This window comes from Trachemys scripta, chromosome 8, assembly GCF_013100865.1.
Source record: "Trachemys scripta elegans isolate TJP31775 chromosome 8, CAS_Tse_1.0, whole genome shotgun sequence".
In the NCBI taxonomy this organism is placed as follows: domain Eukaryota; kingdom Metazoa; phylum Chordata; order Testudines; family Emydidae; genus Trachemys; species Trachemys scripta.
The window spans coordinates 104,991,168-105,012,966 of NC_048305.1; the positions used below are offsets into that span (position 1 = coordinate 104,991,168).

The 21,799-nt window shown below is 42.2% G+C and overlaps 1 protein-coding gene across 1 annotated transcript; it reads left to right on the forward strand.

The window, feature by feature from the left end:
• Window positions 1-1,092: 1,092 nt before the first annotated feature.
• LOC117881643 (riboflavin-binding protein-like) lies at window positions 1,093-21,089 on the forward strand. The gene is made up of 7 exons (XM_034779162.1): window positions 1,093-1,241; window positions 3,014-3,173; window positions 4,014-4,113; window positions 5,339-5,467; window positions 13,559-13,670; window positions 19,663-19,895; window positions 20,653-21,089. The coding sequence occupies exons 2-7, from the start codon at window positions 3,026-3,028 to the stop codon at window positions 20,669-20,671; spliced, it is 741 nt and encodes a 246-aa protein (XP_034635053.1). The 5' UTR covers window positions 1,093-1,241; window positions 3,014-3,025; the 3' UTR covers window positions 20,672-21,089.
• The last annotated feature ends 710 nt before the right edge of the window (window positions 21,090-21,799 follow it).

Genomic DNA, 21,799 nt, shown 5'->3' on the forward strand with positions numbered 1-21,799 from the left:
AAGACAAAGCCCCGAATATCGGGACTGTCCACACCGGCGTTTTTGTCAGTAAACTTTTATCGGTCAGGGGTGGTTTTTTTCACACTCCTGACGGGCAAAAGTTTTACCGATAAAAGTACTAGTGTAGTCATAGCCAAATTATTGGGCTCGATGAAGAGGTAACTGGGTGAAATCCTGTAGCCCTGTGTTATATATGAGATCAGACTGGATGATCTAATGGTCCCTTCTGCCTTGAAATCTATTAATCCACAAATTAAATCAGTCCCTACTCACAACTGCCTTGCACCTTGTGTAGTCATTTACATCCATGCAAAGTGAGTACAACGTGGGTTTAAAATACTACCAAAGCCAACCTGCTTACACAGTGTCTGAATTTGGCTGAAAGTTTCCTAACCCCTTCTGTGCTGATGATTGCTGCTGCAACATCTGCAACCCAAAATACACACAGGGGGCTGCTACACATACCTTGTGTGTCTCCTTTGACGTGCCACATGGTGATCCGGTACTCTCGCATGCTACTGAGCGTCTGCTTGTAAATGTTCCGATCCATAGTTAGAGTTAAGCTTATCATGACTCTTTTCTGCAGAACGCCCGTTAAAAGCAAGAGAGTGGTTGTTTTACGGATATAATACAGTGGGGTCTTGATCCACCGCAATGCAAAGAATCATAATAATTAATAAATAAGAACATAGGAATTGCCATATTAGATCAAACCGGTGATCCATGCAGCTCATTATCCTGTCTCTAACAATGGCTAGTAGCAGACGCTTCAAAGGAAGGTGCAAGGAACCCTGTGGTAGGTAGATAGGGAATAACCTGTTCATAGAGGCTATTTCTTCCAACCCCCCATTAGTTAACGATTGGTTTATACTATCAGGCAAGAAAGGTTTCTATTCCTTCTAGAACTCTTGGTGAATGTTGGTGGGAGAGGGGTGTTGCTTTTTGTTTGGGGTTTTTTGCTTCTTTTTCAAAAACCTTATCTATCGTGCCTGTATTTTCTTGTTCACCATTAGTGATCTGCAAGCAGTAAATGAGCATTATGTGCAGGTCAGTTTGTGTACCAATTGTGTGTGTTCCTGAGATAAACCTGTTAGCTTTCCAAAGAGTCAAGGAACTCTCCTGAGGCAAATAAACTCTGGGGCACTGATACTAGGTGATATATAGAGAGAAGAGAGCGTGCAAAGCTACTTACTGTTTTCCAGTGTGGGGAAGAGGTAACAATCAGAGAGACAGCGGAGGAGGTGAGAAAACACTCAAATTGCAGAGACAGCTTTCTTTTCCTGTAATATTTTGTTTTCTTTATACTGAAAGGTAATATAGGGACTGATCCTGCAGTCCTTACTCAGGCAACACTCTCCAATAAAGTTCATGGGGAGTTTTCCCTAAGGATTGCCGTTTATTTTTCATAATATGCACAAATAATTATGATGTGGTTTATGTGGAAGGTTCTAGATTTACATAAATAGTTCACCAACATACTTTCGCAATCTGTATTTTGGGGAAATGTTGGTCTCAGAATTATTTGTATCTTTTATTTTTGGATTCATCATCTTTAGAAGATGCAGAAAGAGCCTCAGCTTTTGTAAATCAGCAGAGCGCCACTGAAGTCAAGGAGACAACATCAGTTTACACCAGCTGAGAATCTGGCCCATTGCCTTAAAATCCATTAGAATGAGTTCACCTGTCACTGTATGTAAAGCATAATTTTCTACAGGATGCAACAGAAACCTGGAACTTATGAAACAAATTCATCCATGCTGTAAAGCCAGTGAAGTCACTGTAGTTACACCAGGATAAATTTACACCAGTGTATCTATAGGAAACCTGAAATCATTTATTGTTTTTTTAAATTAACTATTTAGAACTAACTTTGCTATACATGATTTTGTTTTTAATCTTCTGCTTGTATCTAAGTTATCACAATAATATTTTTGTCTAGTTGGTACACTTTATGAGGTTATAAATTAACTGAAAAAAATCAGGAAAAAAGACCTGGGGCAAAATTTTTAGAAAGCCAGAGTGACTTAGGAGCTAAGTCACTTTAAAAAATGACTTAGGGAATTAGGGTCCTCAGTCACTGAGGTGCTTTTGAAAATGTTATCCCCAGTCATTACTGTGGATAGCTCAAGGAAAATCTATGCTCAATGTGCACCAGAGGTTAGAAAAGCAAACAAAAATGTTAGGATGCATAAGGAATGGAAAACAATATGGCAAATATTATAATTCCATTATATAAGTCAATAGTGTGACCTTTCCTGAAATATTGCTTTCAATTCTAGCCACTGTATCTCAAAAAGGATGTAGCAGAAATATCAAGGGGTTAGAAACAAGCAGCAAGAATGATTAGAGAGGTCTGGAAAAACTTCCATATGAAAAAAGATGGAAAAGATTAGGACTACTTAATTTATGAGGAGATAAATAAGAGGGGACAAGATAGAGGTATACAAAATAATGACTGTATAGAGATGGTAGACCTTGGGTAAGTCACTTTGCCTCTGTGCTGCAGTTCCCCATCTGTAAAATGGGGATACTAATACTTCCCTATCTCACAGTGGTCTTGTGAGGATAAAGTGCTTTGAGATCTATCAATGAAAAGTGCTGTATAAGAAATAGGTATTATTATTATTCCACTGTCCTCTGAAGCAGCTAGTGCCAGCCACTGTCCCAAATAGGCTACTGGACCAGCTAGACCTCTAGCCTGATGTAATATGGGAATGTGTATGTTCCCATGAATCTCAAGCTGTGTTACGATTCAGTGCCTGAGGTTCTTGATCTCAGTCATTTGTCCTGCTTGGCTTCAAAATCTTGCCTGTTAATAATACAGTATTAAGATATTGAGAAAGGGGACAAATACACGTATAAATATTTGTCTGTACATCTTTGCTTAGCACTTTTTAATTTTTCTCCTTTTCTAAACAGTGCTTCCTATTAGTGTTATAATCGAGTATGAAATTTCATACCAAACTTTTCTCAGAGATAAAGGACCTCACTGAAATGTATTCTTTCCTTACAGGGCAAGTGCAGAATGACGATGTTCAAGTTTGCTGTAGTCCTATTTTTTGCTATCCTAGCAACATCCACCTGCAAAAGGGATAAATGTCTGGAGGGGGGGACTCACAAGCATAGACCAAGCCCTGAGCTGGACATGCATGAATGCACACTGTACTCTGAATGTAAGAGCTGTTTAATCTTTGGCAGAGAATTTTCAGAATAGTTTAAAAGTTGACCTTTGTATCAACTAACAGTCCCTACCATACTTTTAATTACGTTAACACTGTGCAATATTTACAATAAGAGGTTTGTTTGAAAAGCAACTTTTATTGGCTTTTTCCTTACTACATCCAGTGCCAATTGCAGAGCCAGATACTGCTCTCCTTGAGACCGGTTGCAAAAGTATTGGCTTCAGTAACTGAACTTCAAAAATGTCTGATCCAAATTTCATCCAGTTGTACTCCATTTACTTAAGCTCACACTAGCGATGATTTGGGCTTGATATGAGTATGAGAATATTTAAAATACAGCATAATTGTCTTGATTGTGATGTATCAGTGCACAAAGTATAGTCCTAATTAACTTTCTGACCTGATTAAAAAGTATGAAAACTAAAATGCTGTACTGGATATAAATATAAGACTAAAACCAATATTCACTGCATGTCATCTTTTTTCTTCTTTATTTGGTAACTTCTGTATGAAAAGTCTGGAGTTCAGAAATTTCACTCCTCCAGCATATGACAGCTGGTTAAACACCACTTAGCTTCTTGGCACTGACTGAATACATTCTCACAAAACAATATTGATGCCAGTTCAGTCCCACTTAATCAGCGGGCACATTATCATTTCCAAGATCATTCACTTACAAGTGGTAGAAAGTCTTTCTTTTGTAAAGCTTCCCTCCCAGTAGTTACCATTTTGGATTAAGTGCCAAAAAGATTCATTCTAAATTTTGAGTTTTCCAAATTTTGAGTGTTAAAGTAAACCCTCATTGGAGTCTCTTTGTTTTATTTCCAATAGCTTCCTGTTGCTATGCAAACTTCACAGAGCAGTTGGCTCATTCACCAGTAATTCAAGTAAGCAACAGCTACTGGAACAGATGTGGGAATCTCAGTAAATCGTAAGTCAGCTTTGATATTGTCTATGTCCTGGTGCAATAGGACTATTCCACAATAGCTGAAACTGCCAACATTAACTCCCCCTGGAATTTCTGATGGAAACTCCATAGGTTTTTCTGGAGATGTTGCCTAAAGTGGCTGCCCCCATCTTGGCCCCTCTGCCCAGCTCCTCTTTGCTCCTTCTCTCCTCGCCCAAAAATCCATGGAGTCTTAATCACACTTTATTCAGGCAGAGTGGCTTCTGCCATTTCATGAAGGGGAGTGACAGCTCTTAAGACCTGCTCTTTTAAAAAATGCTCTCTCTGGTGTGCAATCATCTGGCAATACAAACCAGTAACAAACCTGGTTTAACTGGCTGGTTAAGCCACATTTACAACCATGCCTGCTTTGTACTGCTGTAGCAGTGCAAACAGCTGGTGCATACCATTGAATCTAGCCCATGATTTGTACAGTATCAACAGGGCCTTGTCCCTTCTTTAAAAAAACAGATCAATGAGATTAAGTCTTAAAAAACAAAATGTAAAAGGAAAGCCAGAAAGGAAAATTGCAAATAATGAGAAAAATTTTTGTAGTCTTGTGAGCCTTGTAACCATAAAAAATGTTTTCCTAACTGAGGCTTATAGTTCGTTGCTAGATTTTTAGAGTTTAAAATATGACAGGCTACACAAATAAAAGAATGAAAGGGCAAAACAATTAAGCAAAAACATATTTGCAAAAGTAATAGCTATCTCCTGCCACGCCCAGGAGAACAACTACAATATGTGGTTTTTCAGTAACTTCAGCTGGACTAGAGAAAATCTAAATACTGGTGAAATCATAAGACTATAACACAGAAACAAAGCTTTATGCTGTGGTTTGATGCTACATTTTATTATTGCCTTGAACTTGATCATTTTGTGCCAGCAAAAACTCAGTGGCTCAAATGTTTGTATAAAGCAAATACAAAAGAAGCCCAAATATGATGAATTAATTCATTTAAAAATTAGAGTGAATATTCATGAACTTTTTTGCATGATTTGTCCAGTTCCAGTAATTACACATGCAGAAGCTGCACCCAACATCAAAGGAACGAGTTTAGAATCTATACACAAATAGGACGAGAGGATGGATTTAAACTGCTCCATCTAATCTATAGTGATGGTCCTGTTGAAACCTGTTGGAAAGTGTGGACTATAATCTTGGATGCTGAGAAGCAGACTTAATTGTTGTTTTTCTCACTCAATATAGCTGTGAGGATTACATGAAGAAAATTGAATGCTTTTACCGGTGTTCCCCACATGCCGCTCACTGGATCAATCCCAACTACACTGCTGGTATTGAGTTTGTTCCTTTGTGCCAAAATTTCTGTGATGACTGGTAGGTTTAACACTTTACACTGCTCATATTTTTTAGTTACGTTTGAGATACCTGCATTACTCGTGTAAGGGGTAGCCACAAATGTGCAAATAATGACCCTCCCAAACAAGTGGCAACAAAATTTGATAGCACTCTGCATCATTTATCTCCCTTCTTTTGTTCAACTTCTCTTCTTTTTCCTACACCTCTAATTTTTCCCCTTTGAATTTATTACCCTGTAAATAATAACATAACTGGCATGGGCAGTACTCAGTGACATCTCCAAGTCTAGTATAAAGTCAGTTTATATAATGGTTTATAATGGTTTTGGAAAGACAAATTATGTGAGCAGCATAATCACATATATTATCTAAATATGTGCCCATGATATAGATACAATTCCTTTATTTCTGTACCTATTAAGTACACTGTGGAATCATGGGATAAACTAACATAAATTAATTTATGTAATAAATTTAATTTATTTTTAACCTTTTGCCTCTTCACCTATTTTCTGTCTACTAATCCATCTCTGCTGAAACTACTTCTAATACTCCATATTTCAGAGCAGTTTTCAAACAGCCCTCATTTAATAAAAATGATAATGATCTAACCCAAAAATAGTTAATTTTTTCTTTCCCCAAATACAACTCAGATAAAAGCAGGCAGTGAAAATTACTTTTTGAGATGCAAGGCAGGTGGTGGGATAGTTTTAAGCTCAATATCTTGCAAATCATCAGGTCTAGACATCTTGGATCCCATTGGAGAAGTGAGAATTCTGATTTTCCAGTGATCCAGATCCAGCATCTATTTATAGGTATAGAGAGATGTGAAATTTAGATCTTTAATCATGAAACCTTGGTATTTAGCAAAGCTATGTTAGAGCACGTATAGGAGCTGGAAAAATGCATTTGATCTATTTTCTCTATTACCTTTAGGCTTGTGCATAGTAACTAGAGAATTTTGGCTTTACTGGGAAAATGATGTGAATGTAATACAAATAATGGTTGAGATGTTCAGAGCAGTCTAGAAGATTTAGACACCTGTCTTCCATTCAAATTGATGAGAGACAAGGTGGGTGAGACAATATCTTTTATTGGACCAACTTTTGTTGGTGAAAGAGACAGACTTTCAAGCTTACACAGATCTCCTCAAGTCTGGGAAATGTACTCAGAGTATCACAGATAAATACAAGATGGAACAGATTGTTTAGCCTAAGTAGTTAATACATTTCAAGAGAGCATTCAAGGTGAAGTGCCCCTTAAATACCTGTCCAGTCATAGGGGGGAAAGGAGGGGAAAATGCTGGGGATGGGGTTTAGTAGGTTACCAACTGTTGTAATAAGCCATAAATCCAGTATCTCTATCATAGGTACTAGAACTAGAGGTGATGGGGGAGGGGGCTGCCGCACCCCCGGCTTGAAGTGGTTTCCATTATATGCAGGGTTTACAGTTTGGTTCAATGGCTCCCAGCACCCCCACTATACAAATTGTTCCAGCACCCCTAATCTCTATTCAGTCCATGATTTATAGCAGGGGTGGCCAACCTGAGCCTGAGAAGGAGCCAGAATTTACCAATGTACATTGCCAAAGAGCCACAGTTATACGTCAGCAGCCCCCTATCAGCTCCCCCCCTCCCGCCCGCCAGCAGACCCACCGATCAGCGCCTCCCTGTGCCTCCACAATCAGCTGTTTCACAGTGTGCAGGGGTCTCTGGGGGGGAAGGGGAAGGAGTGAGGGCAGGGCAGGCTCGGGGGAAGGGGCAAGAGCCTTGGGGGAAGGGGGGGAGTGTGGTCAGGACCTGGGGCAGAGCTGGGGGTTGAGCAGTGAGCACCCCTGGCACATTGAAAAGTTTGCGCCTGTAACTCCAGTCCGAGAGTCAGCACCTATGCAAGGAGCCGCATATTAACTTCTGAAGAGCCGCATTTTATAGTATCTGGAAAAGTTAAGAACTTAAATTCCCAGGCTCATCTTTTGAAGGTGTATGCAGGTTTCCTTTGAGGATGAGGTCTGATAAGTCAGGTACAGAGTGATCACTTTGTGAAACGTGTTCACCTGTGGGTGACAGGGTGTTTTTGTCTTTTATTGTTTTTCTGTGTGAGTTCCTTTGAGAGCATAGTGATTGTTTTGTTTCATCCACGTAGTTGTTAGTGGGGCATTTAGTGCACTGGGTGAGTTGGGTTGTTTTTTTTAAATATGTCCACTCTGCTCTGTGTCAAAGCTAGAGAAGGCAGGTCGAAGAAGGATAAAGCTCGTGTGTTCCACCAATGACTTTTATCGTGTTGTAGAAAATTCCATTTTGCTGGAAGAGCAGAATTGTTGACCATGGTTTTAATCCTGGAGCTTTCAGCGGTCTTTTAGATATGCTGGGCCCAGATTTCTGAGTGCCTGGGAGACAGGGATCAAGACCTTTAACTTGACTGGATAGGCTCAGCTCTGTAGATTCAAATCCAAAACCACCACCACTGAAATTTGAAGGTGTTTAGATAATAGATTCCAGGTTGGGCCCATCTCTTATATACAGTATTTGTATAGTATCAGAGTGGTAGCCGTGTTAGTCTGGATCTGTAAAAAGCGACAGAGTCCTGTTGCATCTGAAGAAGTGAGGTTTTTACCCATGAAAGCTTATGCCCAAATAAATCTGTTAGTCTTTAAAGTGCCACCAGACTCCTTGTTGTTTTTAAAGAGTCCTGTGACACCTTATAGACTGGAGCATAAGCTTTCATGGGTGAATACGAAGAAGTGGGTATTCACCCACGAAAGCTTATGCTCCAATACGTCTGTTAGTCTATAAGGTGCCACAGGACTCTTCGTCAGTATTTGTATAGGAATTGCTGTCTTTTTATTTATGGTGGTGCCCAGTATATGCTTGGCTTTTTCCAGACAGATAAGAAAAAACAATCCCTGTCCCAAGGATAGACACGTAGACAGGGGTTAGGGGGAATTGGAAACAACATATCACTTTTTTCTCTAATTTTTACTCTATGTACATGTCACCATGATTCACGATAGGCAGCATTGCAAAAGTAGGGCTTCAAGAGGAACTTAAATATGGAGAGATAAGGGTCTTGTGCATGAACTCTGAAAGGTGACAACTTCAAAATGCATAAGAAGCAGCATGGAAAAGGGCATGGAGGGGTGTTATGTGAAAAGCTGATAAAGGAGCAACTGAGGACAGCATCGTTGGCAGAGCAGAGGGGGCAAGGGAGTGACATGAAATATGAACAGTCAAAGGGATGGGCAGAGTTATATAGCATTTTGAAGGTGCTGGCAAGAAACTTAAATCTGATGCAGTCATGGACGGGAAGACAATGGAAAGGATTCAGAGGGAAGTGATCAGACCAATAAGCGAGGAGACGACTTCCACTCTGTTCTGCAATCCCATCTGTTGTTTCAAGGCCTGATCCAAAGCTCATTGTAGTCAGCTGGGCACAGATCCTCAAAGATATGTAGGCACCTAACTCTCCTTAAAATCAATAGGAGTTAGGCACCATACCCTTGACAGTCTGGGCCTTGGAGTCTTTCTGTTGGATATCAGTGGACTTTGGAGCAGGCCCATAATAGGCAATATGAGGTGCCACTGAAAGCTAGAATAAACCTTGTACAATCCATATCAATCATACAAAAAGTCATTATCTATCTGTTATGTAAAATTAAAGAACAGCATAATGGTGAAAGAAAATACACATAGCCCATGTAATTTATGCCCATTTTAAGGCCCCTTTTCCACTGCCAGGATGGTGGAAAGCAAATGAGAATTAGGCCTGTAATGTATATTACGGGTTTCCATGATGTTACAAAGCACTCCAGTTTTCCTCATGTGGTTTAGCTGAATATAAACAGAACCAGCTGGTAAACCATGTTTTGTAACCTTAAAGAAAAGACCATTTTGGTCTGGGAGTTTATGCTCCTCAAGACAAGGTCTGTCCCTTCTTGAATGTCTGGAAAGCACCAAGAAGATAGTGAGCAAATAAGAAGTACTTATTTATCTGCAGTATTACTTTCCATCCCATTTCTTATGCATCCCACTCATCTGGTACTCCAGTTGGTGTCATATATACCTGGCATAGGACACAAATATACAAATGACCCAATATATTATATGCATGGGTGTGTGTCTGACAGCTTTCAGTGTCATTCCCATTCTCTCGTCCCACCCAAGGCCAGAGACTAAAAAGGTATTTTGAACGAAATTCCCACTCTCCTTGACATTCCAAAGTAGCATTTAAAGATTGTCCACATTGTACTCATGGGAGTCCTTTTAGTATGCTGCAGCGCTCCTGGGGAAGTGACCTACTTTCTCCATGGGCTGTGAATATGCCTGCTGCATACTGTAGTCTTTGTGGCCAGAAATGTGCATAAGATTCTGAGAGAGCAGTGATTTCATTTAAAATAAATTCATCTGACTAGCCTGGGGCCTTCCCCTTTCTTCCTATTGTTATAGGATTTCCTGCTGCCATCAGCATTAAAACTGGTCTCTTTGAAAGTCCCTATGAACCGTGCAGAGCCCTGTGGGTGGCTTTCTTTCTGACCCATCTGCGAAATGGGCCCCTGCCCATCAGAAGGGGAAGCATGAATTCTGAAAAATAATCCTGAACATTCAAATAAGAATTAGCACCAAAATTAAAATACTTAGCAGCGAAGTAACCTGCTCTGTGAAAAGCAGATCAGTCTTAGGCCTGGTCTACAGTAGGGGGGGATCGATCTAAGATACACAACTTCAGCTACAAGAATAGCGTAGCTGAAGTCGACGTATCTTAGATCGACTTAGAATCACTTACTTCGCGTCCTCATGGCGTGGGATCAACGGCTGCCGCTCCCCCGTCGACTCCACTTCTGCCTCTCGCTGTGGTGGAGTTCCGGAGTCGATGGCAGAGCGATCGGGGATCGATTTATCGCATCTAGTGTAGACGCACTAAATCGATCCCCGATAGATCAATCACTACCCGCCGATCCAGCGGGTAGTGTAGACGTACCCTTAGGCTATGGCTACATTAGAGAATTTACAGCAGTGCAAGTGCCCCGCCATAAGCTCTCTAACGTAGTCACTCTAAGCCGATGGGAGAGAGCTCTTCCATCGGCTTAACTGCTCCAGCCTCCGGCAGTTGCTCTGTCGGCAGGGGAAGCTCTCCCACACTGTGCTTAAGTTAGCACAAATTATGTCGCTCAGGGGGAGTGGTTAATTCACACCCCTGAGCGACATAACTTACCTCGACTTAAGATACGGTGTAGCCATAGCCTTAGGGTGCCTGCTGGCTGGTGTGAGGGGCTTTCACGTTTGCATTTGTGCTTTTCACAAGCCTTTTTTCATGCCTCAAGGAGCCATGTTTGGGTTTCTGGACAGCATAAATCTCTTCAGATGTCAGGACCTTGCATAATTTTGCCCCCCATAATTGGCTCCCCGTTGAGACTTAAAAAAAAAGCCTATGAAAAACAGGGACTGTCTCTTCCTATATGTATATATTGCACTCAGCACAATGGGGACTGATCTTGACCGGAAGACCCTGCACATTACTAATATAGATGATAAATACAAATAGTGATTAATTCAGGTTCCTGTGAGACAGCGTCAAGCCCCCTGTTCAGCAATACTCCTAAGCACATGTTTTTAAGTGCTTTGCTGAAGAGGGAAGGATTTAAGCACATGCTTAAAGTTAAGCATGTGCTGAATTGGATCCTAATCGCTAAAGCTCTGATGTTGATAGCTGTACTAGTGCCAGACACAGCAGCACAATGGTACTGGCCAAGCCTGCCTGTCAGTGGCATATTAAGGCTGGATCATAAGAATTGGCCAGTCTATGACCTGCACTGCCAACAGGGCCCCAAAGTCCAGCAGCAGATTACACATGTGGGCAGGCTTGGGACTATCCCATTCTCCCACCCAGTCGTTGCTCAGTTCAGATCTCGTTTATCCTCCATCTGTTCTTGCTGTTACCCCCACGAGGGGGTGTGATGGAAACAGATTTGAGTCCTTTCTCGAAATGGAGAGAGACTTGTGATCAACAAAGCAACATAGGACTTTGGACAACACACTTCCTAGATTATTCTGCTCAGAGTTCGCCAAAGGCTATCCTTGAAAAGTTGAACTCGTACAATTTAAAGTTTAACATGTCATTGTATCACTACTGAGTGGAGTTCCTGGTATCAAAAGTCCACTCCAGCACTACCAGGTGATTACTGCATCATAAAAGCTTGGCTGTTGAAAACTGACTGAATGTGAAAATGTGAGACAAAAGTATTTTCAGCTTGTTGCACACATTGTATAGAAAACAAGTTTAAAATAGCTTTGATCGCTCCTAAGTTTTCAAAGACTAAGGGCTGAATTTGGATGTGAATGCATTGTTGTTCTTATTATTTATAATACACCAGCATCTAAAATCCTAGTAAGGATTGTGGCCCCATTGTGTGAGGTACAAATCCATTAGTAGCGATAGTCCTTGCCCTAAAGAGCTTATAAACTAGGGTTTAACTTTGTGTGTACAATAGTGCCAACCTTTGCAATTTGATTTTGAGTCTTGCCCCAGCTTCTGGAGTCATGTGACTATGTGAGAATCTCAGCTTTAATTTAAAAAAAAATTAAGTTTCTAGCCTTCATGGTTGCAGAGAAAACCTTGAAAAGGGGACCTGAGTGTACCCTGAAGATTCAAAAACAGAAAGCAAATTGAAAACCTCTCCCCCGCCCACCAAATGTCTTCTTATTAAAAATTTGCATGATTTTAAGCCAATCTTGATTTTTCTAGCCCTGGCTCATGATTTAAAAACCCTTGGGGTTACTCAGATGAGTAATTCCACTGAAATCTTTGAAACTACTCAGGGCAAGTCTACACTGCAAATTAAGTTGACCTAAGTTACGGCGATGTGTAGCCACCGCACTAAGTAAATCGCTTTTGTATGTCCACACCACGCTCCTTGTGTGGCGGTGCGTGTCCTCTCCGGGAGCACTTGCGCCAGTTTAACTGTCATTGTGGGACGGCTTCTGAAAGGCAGCAATAGTCACTGTAAGCAACACAGTGTCTACACTGACACTGCATTGACCTATGTGCTATGCCTCTCGCGGAGGTGGAGTTATTAAGTTTGTGTAGTGGACGAGTTACATCAGTGGGAGCTACACTTTAGTGTAGACACTTACAGAGTTAGGTCAACGTAAGCTGCCTTACGTCGACATAACTCTGTAGTATAGACCAGGCCTCAGACACACAGAGGTACGCTGGTGTGTAAGTGTTTGCAAAATCTGGGCTTTAGGGAAGATAAGGCCCAATACGTGAATATAACAAACAATAGGAGAGGGAGGAAGCATGAGAGTAACAGTAATAAGTTACTTTTTCCTTATATAGGCTAACAGTTTACAATACTTGACGATTACAAATAATTTACCTGCTTTTTTATTTAATTGTCATTTAAAACAGTTCCTATCAAACCATAGTCCTCTGGGCTCCTTTAACATCTTCTCTTCTGCCCCCAGCTTCAACCCCCTAGAAATAGTGAACCTGGGCTCTTGGACTATTTTTATATGACCTTATTTAATTGCTCATTAGTTGATTGCTTTCCCCATTTCTTTAGAACATAAGAACAGCCACACTGGGTCAGACCAATGGTCCATCCAGTATCCTGTCTTCTGACCATGGCCGGTGCCAGAGGCTTCAGAGGGAATGAATAGAGCAGTTATGGAGGGATCCATCCCCGTTGTCCAGTCCCAGCAGCTGGGATTCAGAGGCTTTACAGACTCTTTACAGCACCTTTCAAACTGGCATTATTAGCTTCTTTCCTTTTGTAAATATAAAAATTCCCCACTTCTCTCTGAGGATGGTCTGTCCTTGGGGTGCCTGCCCCAAATGGCTGCTGCTGTCCAATTTTGGTTCCTTGTAGATGCTGGGTATAAGAGAGCAGAAAGTCCATGGATCAATGATGGAGTTTGCCTCAATTTCCCTACAGTAAAAAGGAGATAATATGTTCACATCTTTGAGATCACTGGAGGAAAAGTGCTATGTAAGCACAGAGTATTAGCAGAACCCATGCGCCCTTCTTTGTGTGACATCAGTGTAATCCAGTGACATCTCTGAAGAACAAGGAGGTAAATAATTTTACTTTCTGTTCCTCACTAACCTCCATGCAGGTATGAAGCATGTAAAAATGATGCCACCTGCATCCACAACTGGCTGACAGATTGGGAATGGGATGAAAATGGAGAGAACCACTGTAAAAACGAATGCATCCCCTACAATAAGGTGAGAAAGCACACCGGATCAGTTACAGGAATAAGAGAATTAAAAGACAGTGAGCGCTACTTCCTGAGGGGTTAACTCATCAAAAAAGTCTTTGGGTGAAAAAAATCAACAGGTAAATTGTTTGGACTTCTACAATTCCAGGTTTTGTCTATACATGTCTACCCCGATATAACGCTGTCCTCAGGAGCCAAAAAATCTTACCACGTTATAGGTGAAACTGCATTATATTGAACTTGCTTTGATCTGCCGGAGTGCACAGCCCTGCCCCCCCGGAGCACTGCTTTACTGCGTTATATCCAAATTCATGTTATACCGGGTCGCGTTATATCGGGGTAGAGGTGTACCAGATTTATTCTTATTTAATTTCTCATCTTGGGTGAAGCAGGATGGCAAGGAGTAGACCCTGATATTTTAACCATTGTATTGTCTAGATCAGTGGCTCTCAACCTTTCCAAACTACTGTACCCCTTTCAGGAGTCTGATTTAGCTTGTTTAGCCCCAAGTTTCACCTCATCTAAAACTACTTGCTGACAAACTCAGACATAAAAAATGCAAAAGTGTTCCAGCACACTATTACTTAAAAAATGCTTACTTTCTCATTTTTACCATATAATTATAAAAGAAATCAACTGGAATACTGTATAAATATTGTACATATATTTCAGTGTATAATATACATTTCAGTGTATAGCATACATGTACCCCTGATTGAGAACCACTGGTCTAGATACTACAGTGTAGAGAAATATTAACTTGGAGAATACAACAAAAGGAGAAATGTCTATGTGATTTAAGAGCCTGCGTCCCATGGACTTTCGATGAGAACTCCTAAGTGCTCTTTTGAAAAATGGGATGTAAGCTCTTAAATCACATTTTTTTAAATATTTACCCTTTAGATTTGATGCATCTTTACCCTGTTTGTACTTTTGCACTCACGCTTTTTTCCCCTGAGGAAGAGAGTTTGTCCTCCAGATCCCTGTGGAAATCCTTAGACTCCCCCTGTTTTTCTTCCATTATCCTCCTCAGACCCCTGCTGGTTAAACAGCAGCACTGACAGACTTTATAAGAGCTCACCCAGTCCTTCTGATAAAAGTCTGATGGCTGTGGTGCCTAACCTTCTGAGCAAGAGTATAAAATGAAGGCTCACATGGGGACACTGAGGAATCCTAGGAAAAACATTGTCTGGGGCCTGAGCCAAAGTTAATTGAAGTAAATGGGGGTCTTTCCACTTACTTCAGTGGCCTTTGGAGCAGGTGAAAATTGTGTAGTGTGGGACTGTAATACAGTAACTGGGTTTTGAATATTCATAAAGATTTAGTTTACATGAGCCTGTGAGAACTGCTCACACAGCAGGGTTCCCTGAGGACAGAGGATGGGGACTGAACTGAAAATTCATTGGTGAAGACCGGTACTAGGCTTGCAAAGCTGTTCGCCTCCAAGTCACTGTTACTTGAAGGTGGAACGGGGTGGTGGCGAATGACTGCAGTTGCCACCTGAAGGCTGTTCAGTGGCCTCTGTGAGAGGAGATGATGTGGGACCGGTGTCTGCATTACAAAACCCACCACAAGTGGCAGTCTCAGAAGAAAAGACTATAAATGAATGGGCTGTGGAGACTAAGGGCTTGACTTTCAGAAGCGCTGAGAATCCATGCAGCTCTGGTTGAAGCAAAGACGGAAAATAGCCCCTCGGAAAATTGGCTCTGAGCGCCCTTCCGATAGCTACAGCTGGTCCCTGCTCATTCTGTGCCTGTTCTGGAGATAGGCTGAAACCTTCTGTCACTTTTCACCATCCCTAAACTCACTGGTAGTTATTTTTAAAGAAAATATATCCATCAGCCGGGAAAGACCGGGCAGCAAATCCAGAAGGCTTATCAACTCGAACCAGACACTGCAGTTCTTAAGCTAAACACAGAGCCACGCCCCTTGCTGGCCACGGTCATCACCAAATACTGCTCGTGATGGTTAGAAAGAGAGTAAAGAAGAGGATTCTCCAAAGCAAGTTCTCTGCTACTCCACATTCATTTCCACGGCAATAATCATTTCATCTGAAGCTAAAAGTTACAAAAATATTATTGAGACAAGGTGGGTGAGGTAATATCTTTTATTGGACCAACTTCTGTTGGTGAGAGAGCTTGTGTGTGTGTTAATGGTTTTTAGAATCAATTGTTCTTTATTGCAATTTTAATTAAATGGCAAGAAACATGTATAATAATGGATATAGAGGCTTTCGGTTATAGAACAAAACGAATCATCTAACTGAAAGATTTGAAGATACATTTATGTTATACAAACAATATACACGTGGGAGGCGCTGAGGAGAGGAAATGTACAATGTCGTATAAAAGATACACTCAGTTCAAAAGTACAAGGGCCTGATTATCCATGGCCTTGACCTTCTGTGATCATCGACAGTTGTAGAAAAGGGGTCTATAATGCTGCCCAATCACAATTGTTATGTTTTACTCCTGTTTTTTATAGGTATCAATGACTGCACAAGGTGCAAGGCCCGTTATGTTTAATAACAACCTCTGCCAGCAAAATTATCACATCATGGCTCTCTCCTATTATCAAAGCACAGTAATACAGTACATCAGTGGTTCTCAAACTGAGGGTTTCAGCCTGGGCGGCAGGGCTCAGGTTACAGGCCCCCTGCCTGGGGCTGAAGCCTTTGGGCTTGGGCTTTGGCCTCCCCGGCCTGGGGCAGCGGGGCTTTGGCTTTTTCCTCCCCCCTCCCCCAGGGTGGCGGGGCTCAGGTGGGTTCAGGCTTCGGTCCCCCCTCCTGGGGTCCTGTAGTAATTTTTGTTGTCAGAAGGGGGTTGCGTTGCAATGAGGTTTGAGAACCCCGGTGGTACATAATTCAAATTAATAGTATTCTGCTTATTTACATGGCAATAGCCAAAACACCTCAAAGCACTGTCCAAACCATTTAAAAAAAACATGCTTTCAGGGTTAAAATGAAACGCTGAAAAAGTCAGACTTTGCTTGCGCTTGGAGTGAGCTTCTGGAAGGGAAGTTGCTGATATCCAAAAGGCACAGCGAGTTCTCGAGTGTCAGTGCATTGCAGACAGATGCTTTATTTCTTCAAGTGCCTTTAACCCATATGGTGAAGCAATCAACAGCCATGCATTTGACATGTGAATGGCTGGAAGGAGTATTTGGAACTAATGCTGAATATCAAAAATGTACAATGGATCCTAGCCAGTTTTACACATGCTATCTTAAAATTTATCAGCCACATGGTATCATTGTTCTGCATGCAGAGCACTCACCGAAAGGAACTTAGAGCAAAGCCCACAAGTAGAATATAGCCCGAGGCCTGGAGAAACGAAAAGCCTCTGCACCAGTTTGAGGGCTGGTATGCTTTGTCGATTCTCTTCTGAATATCCTGTAGCCATAGCAGCAGGATCAGAATAAAGTGAATTGCATACGATTAATCGAGCAAGTATGAGAGTACGAGTGAGTGATTTGGAGTCTGTTGGACACCAGGGCTCAATCTAGAAACGTCCCTTACATAAGGGAATACAGAAAGGCATATTTATAGATTTACTGGCTCCTGAACTGACCAGCAGGATGTAAGGAAATAGCCAGGACCTGAAGGAATAAGCCTTAAGCCAGTGAACGGGACAGAAATAGAGAAGGTACAGCCAGAGGGCTAGATTTTCCTGCTCTGGGTGTGCAGGGGGGGAAAGAATGCAGAGCCCCTTGCACACCTTGTGGCCTAGATCCCCCTCATTGCTCTCTGTGCACTGGCTGGCAGTCTCAGACCTGCACTAGAGAGAGCACATGTTCAAAAAGGAGGAGATAGTTAGTGGCCTGCTGCCCGCCTTCGCCCTCCACAGGCATAGCACCTCCAGCAACTGCAGCTTAGATGAAGCCAGCTCCCTGCCATTCCGTTTTAGCTTTAAACGCTACATTACAGCGCAGAGATTTTGAGGGCTATTTGGAATGGACTCCATATGATTCCCAGGTGATAGATTGTAAGAAGAGACCATTATGAACTAATCTAGACTGACCTCCTGCATATCACAAGCATATATACACCAGGGGTTCTCAAACTGGGGGTTGGGACCCCTCAGGGGGTCGCGAGATTATTATATGGGGGGTCACAAGCTGTCAGCCTCCACCCCAAACCCTGCTTTGCCTCCAGCATTTATAAAGGTGTTAAATATATAAAAAAGTGTTTTTAATGTATAAGGGGGGTCGCACTCGGCTTGCTGTGTGAAAGGGGTCACCAGTACAAACGTCTGAGAACCCCCGGTATACACCAAGATCTCCCCCCCTCCCCTGAGCAAAGAAAGAGACAGCTTCTTCAGGAGAAGAAGAGACCACTCTGGGAAATGGGGGGACGGTGCAACTCACGGACATGATGGCCCCACCCCTGCTCCCACATAACTGGGCCTGAGAAGCTATCCTAAAAATAACAATCATTAATACTTTGCAGTTATAGCACCTTTCATCCAATGATCCCTGAGCCACAGAGAAATGAGTGACTTGCACAGAGTGAATCGTCTGGGAAGAGACTCTCTTTATTATATGGACACACATGGGTGACAAGGGTAACTCGAAAAGCTGTTGCACGTGGCAGAATTTGCCACACTACTGGAAACTCAGCATATTTATAGGAACTGATGCTTATGGGCAAGGGCTCCACTACACTCACTGCACACTTATCACTTCCATTAGCAATAACAGTGTGTAGGGGAGGGCGTCTGCATAACAATGAGAACAATAGACCATATAATACTTTGAATATTTATAGTAATGGCCATCAGGGATCTCAAAGTGCTTCACAAGCACTGAGTTAGTCTGACAACACCCCTATTGGGATATGTATTATACTCATTTCCCACTAACAAAGGAATGCAGAGACAAGTTAAATGACTAGACCAAGGTTGCAGAGTGAGTCAGTGACAAAGTCAGAAATAGACCTCAGTAGTCCTTCAATCACTAAACAATACTTCCTGCTTTTTACTCCCAAGCTTGCTTCATTTGCCATCCCGCATATGCCAAGTACTTTATCAGCTTTATTTTGCAGGGTAGCTAAGTCTCTTTTGCAACAATTTAAACAGAAGTTATTACAAATCAACAGCAAATATGTGGAGGACAAAGTGCAAAAAAAGATAACATTAATGACCTATTCATGGCTTTGCTAAAGTACATGACCTGCCAACTCTGCTGACCTAAAGGCTACCTGTTCTTAGCTTCTCCAACAAATAAGATATGAATGTTTATTTGAGTCCAGGCCAGGAGGGCAGCAGGTTACCATGACATAAACAAAACAGTGAAGAGGTTTATTTGCAGTGTGGTCATAAAGGTCACTGTAGGTAGTGCTTCCAAAAAAGATTTTGGTACAAAACAAGATATAGGACAGATTCATTTTAAACTGGTACAGGGACCTGTAATTTCCCTGAGCTGGACATGTCCCCTTGGGGGACTCACTCTGAGGGAGGGCAGGTGATGTTGTGGCTCTCTGACCTCCCTTGGAGTTCCTACAAGCAGGGGGTGGCTGTTCTGAGTTCCGCCTGTACTCTCTGTATGGGGTCCTGAATGGCCATAATGTACATATACTGACAACAGTGAAATTCCAGATAGCCACGAACCTGTTAGACTGCACCGCTCCGTGGAGTAATAGATGATTTCAGCTTCCAGAACTCTGTCTGATACAAAGGTCACTAAAACAAATACATGTCAGAATGTCCTGGCACATTTCTTGCTGTATGGGGTCACACACACACACACTAGCTTTCATCGATAGCACCCAGCATGTGAAAACAACTTAGAAAATAAGGGGCTATATTCTTCTTTGCCCTGCACCTTGCAAAGTGGTTTGCAGCAGGCTAAGTGGGTCTCACACACTACCAGGCTGATTTGGCAATGTTTTAGATCCTCTTTACACTGGTAGAAATGACCAAGGGCAACGGCAAATCAGGCCCAAATGTTTTTGATGGGTGAGGTGGTTTTTTTAAATTTCATCTGTTTTGTTTGACATCTAGGTGTATGCAAATGGGACTGACATGTGCCAAAGCATGTGGGGGGACTCGTTTAAGGTGAGCGAATCCTCCTGCCTCTGCTTGCAAATGAACGAGAAGGATGCGGTGGCGATCAAGTATTTAATTTCCGAAAGCTCGGAGGAGAGTTCCAGCGTCAGTAGCAGTGAGGAGCGCGCCTGCAGACGTAAACTGCGAAAGACTGAGCTCCTAACGGAAGAGGAAAGGGGGGAAATAGAGTGAGTGCTGTGGGGTATACGGTACAAGTTCTAAGGCTTGGGGGAGTAGAAGGGGCTCAGTGGGGTAATGTCAGGCTGCCCTACCAGTTGAAGTTTGGGAGATCACATAGATTACGTCACAAGAAATTAAATCAGTGGCAATTGCTCATGTTATACCTTATCTGATTTTTGTCACCATCACAAAACAGCTAGGCAGATTAGCACTGACATGTCCAATTGAGGATGACACTTTCAACTTGAAATGAAATGACCCAGAGCCTAATGACTATGTTTAGGGCTTGATGTTTTTTCAGAGGTGATGAGCATCTGTAGCTCCCATTGATTTCCAATGGAGTTGTGAGGACTCAGCACCTCTGGAAAATCATGTCTTTAGTGTGTATAAATGGAGAAGATTGCAGCCACCCGAATCTTGAATGTGGAGATGCAGCTCTGAGATTACAAACTCATGCTGAACACTGCCTAGACGGAGCTGGAGTATTACATTCAGGGGGAGGCCAATGGGGGCTGGCTACTGATAAATGAAAATGTAATTCCTCATCAAGATGTAGGTGCAAAATGATAGCTTACTATATACAGACATACGCATTAGTCCATAGGGGATACTAAACTATACTGGACTAAACTGTATATAGGGATGATTTTACATGTAACAAAACATGTTCAATATTAGTGAGTTTTTACTTTAAACAATGTCATTATAAAAGAATCCTACAGTGTGAATATGAAGTATGAACTTGAGCTTTATTAATCCCCACAGGGTGTTTGAAATTCTGTGACAGAAGGGACCTGGTTCTAATCCTCCCTGAAGATCACCAGACTGATGCCTCAGGATGTCACAGAGAATGTTCTGTTTCCATTCTCCACCGCCAGTACTATTGCCAAAGCTAAACCAAAATCTGTACTAATTGTAAGGGGACATTATCCTGATAATAGTGGATCAAATTCTGCCCTTGGTTACACTGGTGCAATCTCTTTGATGCTGGTAAAGTGCCATGGATCTGTCTGGTTTTCTAAGTCACCTATCACAGTGATGTCACCAGTGTAATGCAAAGGAGGATTTGGTGTCAGCGGGCCAGATTCTTGGCTGGTGTAAATCAGAGGTATGCTGATTTACACCAGGTGAAGATCTGGGCCCTCGCTTTTAAAATGTCATGGCTCATATTAGCAATAAAATGAAGCATTTTAAAAATCCAACATGCTTATCCTCCGGCTATGTGTTTACTTTCTGGGTGTCACACAGCTAGACTGATCAGGGACCCTTTCTGCTTCCTATCCCCTTGATTGTTTCTTTAATGATGAAATCATTCCTACCAGCATGAGATTATTTTGAAGCCATTTTTACAAAGTCTGCATTTTGGCCCAAATCAACTTGTCAGCATCTGTTTCAGTAGCGAGGGAAAGAAGTTGGACTTCAGCTATCTCCTGCCAAACGTTCCTTCACGAGATTGCGACAGTCTGCCATCCCATGAACATATCCACCTGAGCCCCAACAAACAGTGGCTCTCTGGCCTCCCTGCTTATCTCGCCTCAGTTCCAAAAGCCCAGCAAACATGTCCTCTCTCTCTCTCCTCCATCGCTGTAACCATATCTATAGCTCCACCCCCACCCCACTAGCTTCCGTCACCTTCTGCATTAAATGCGAGCTTCAGCACCACTCCTCCCCGGTCTGCATCTCTGCTCTCCTTTTCTCTTCATTCCCCTCCACTGCCTTTGCTCTGGCCATAGCCAGTTCCCCCTCACAACCATTACAAATACACCCTTCTGCCATCCTCAGCTTCTTGCCTTCTCCTACCTGGTCCCTTAGTCCCAGAACAGTCTTCCTCTTCTCATATGCTCATCTGCCACCTTCATTCACATCCCTCCTTAAAACACTACTTCAGTGGGGCCTTTCAACGACACACCAC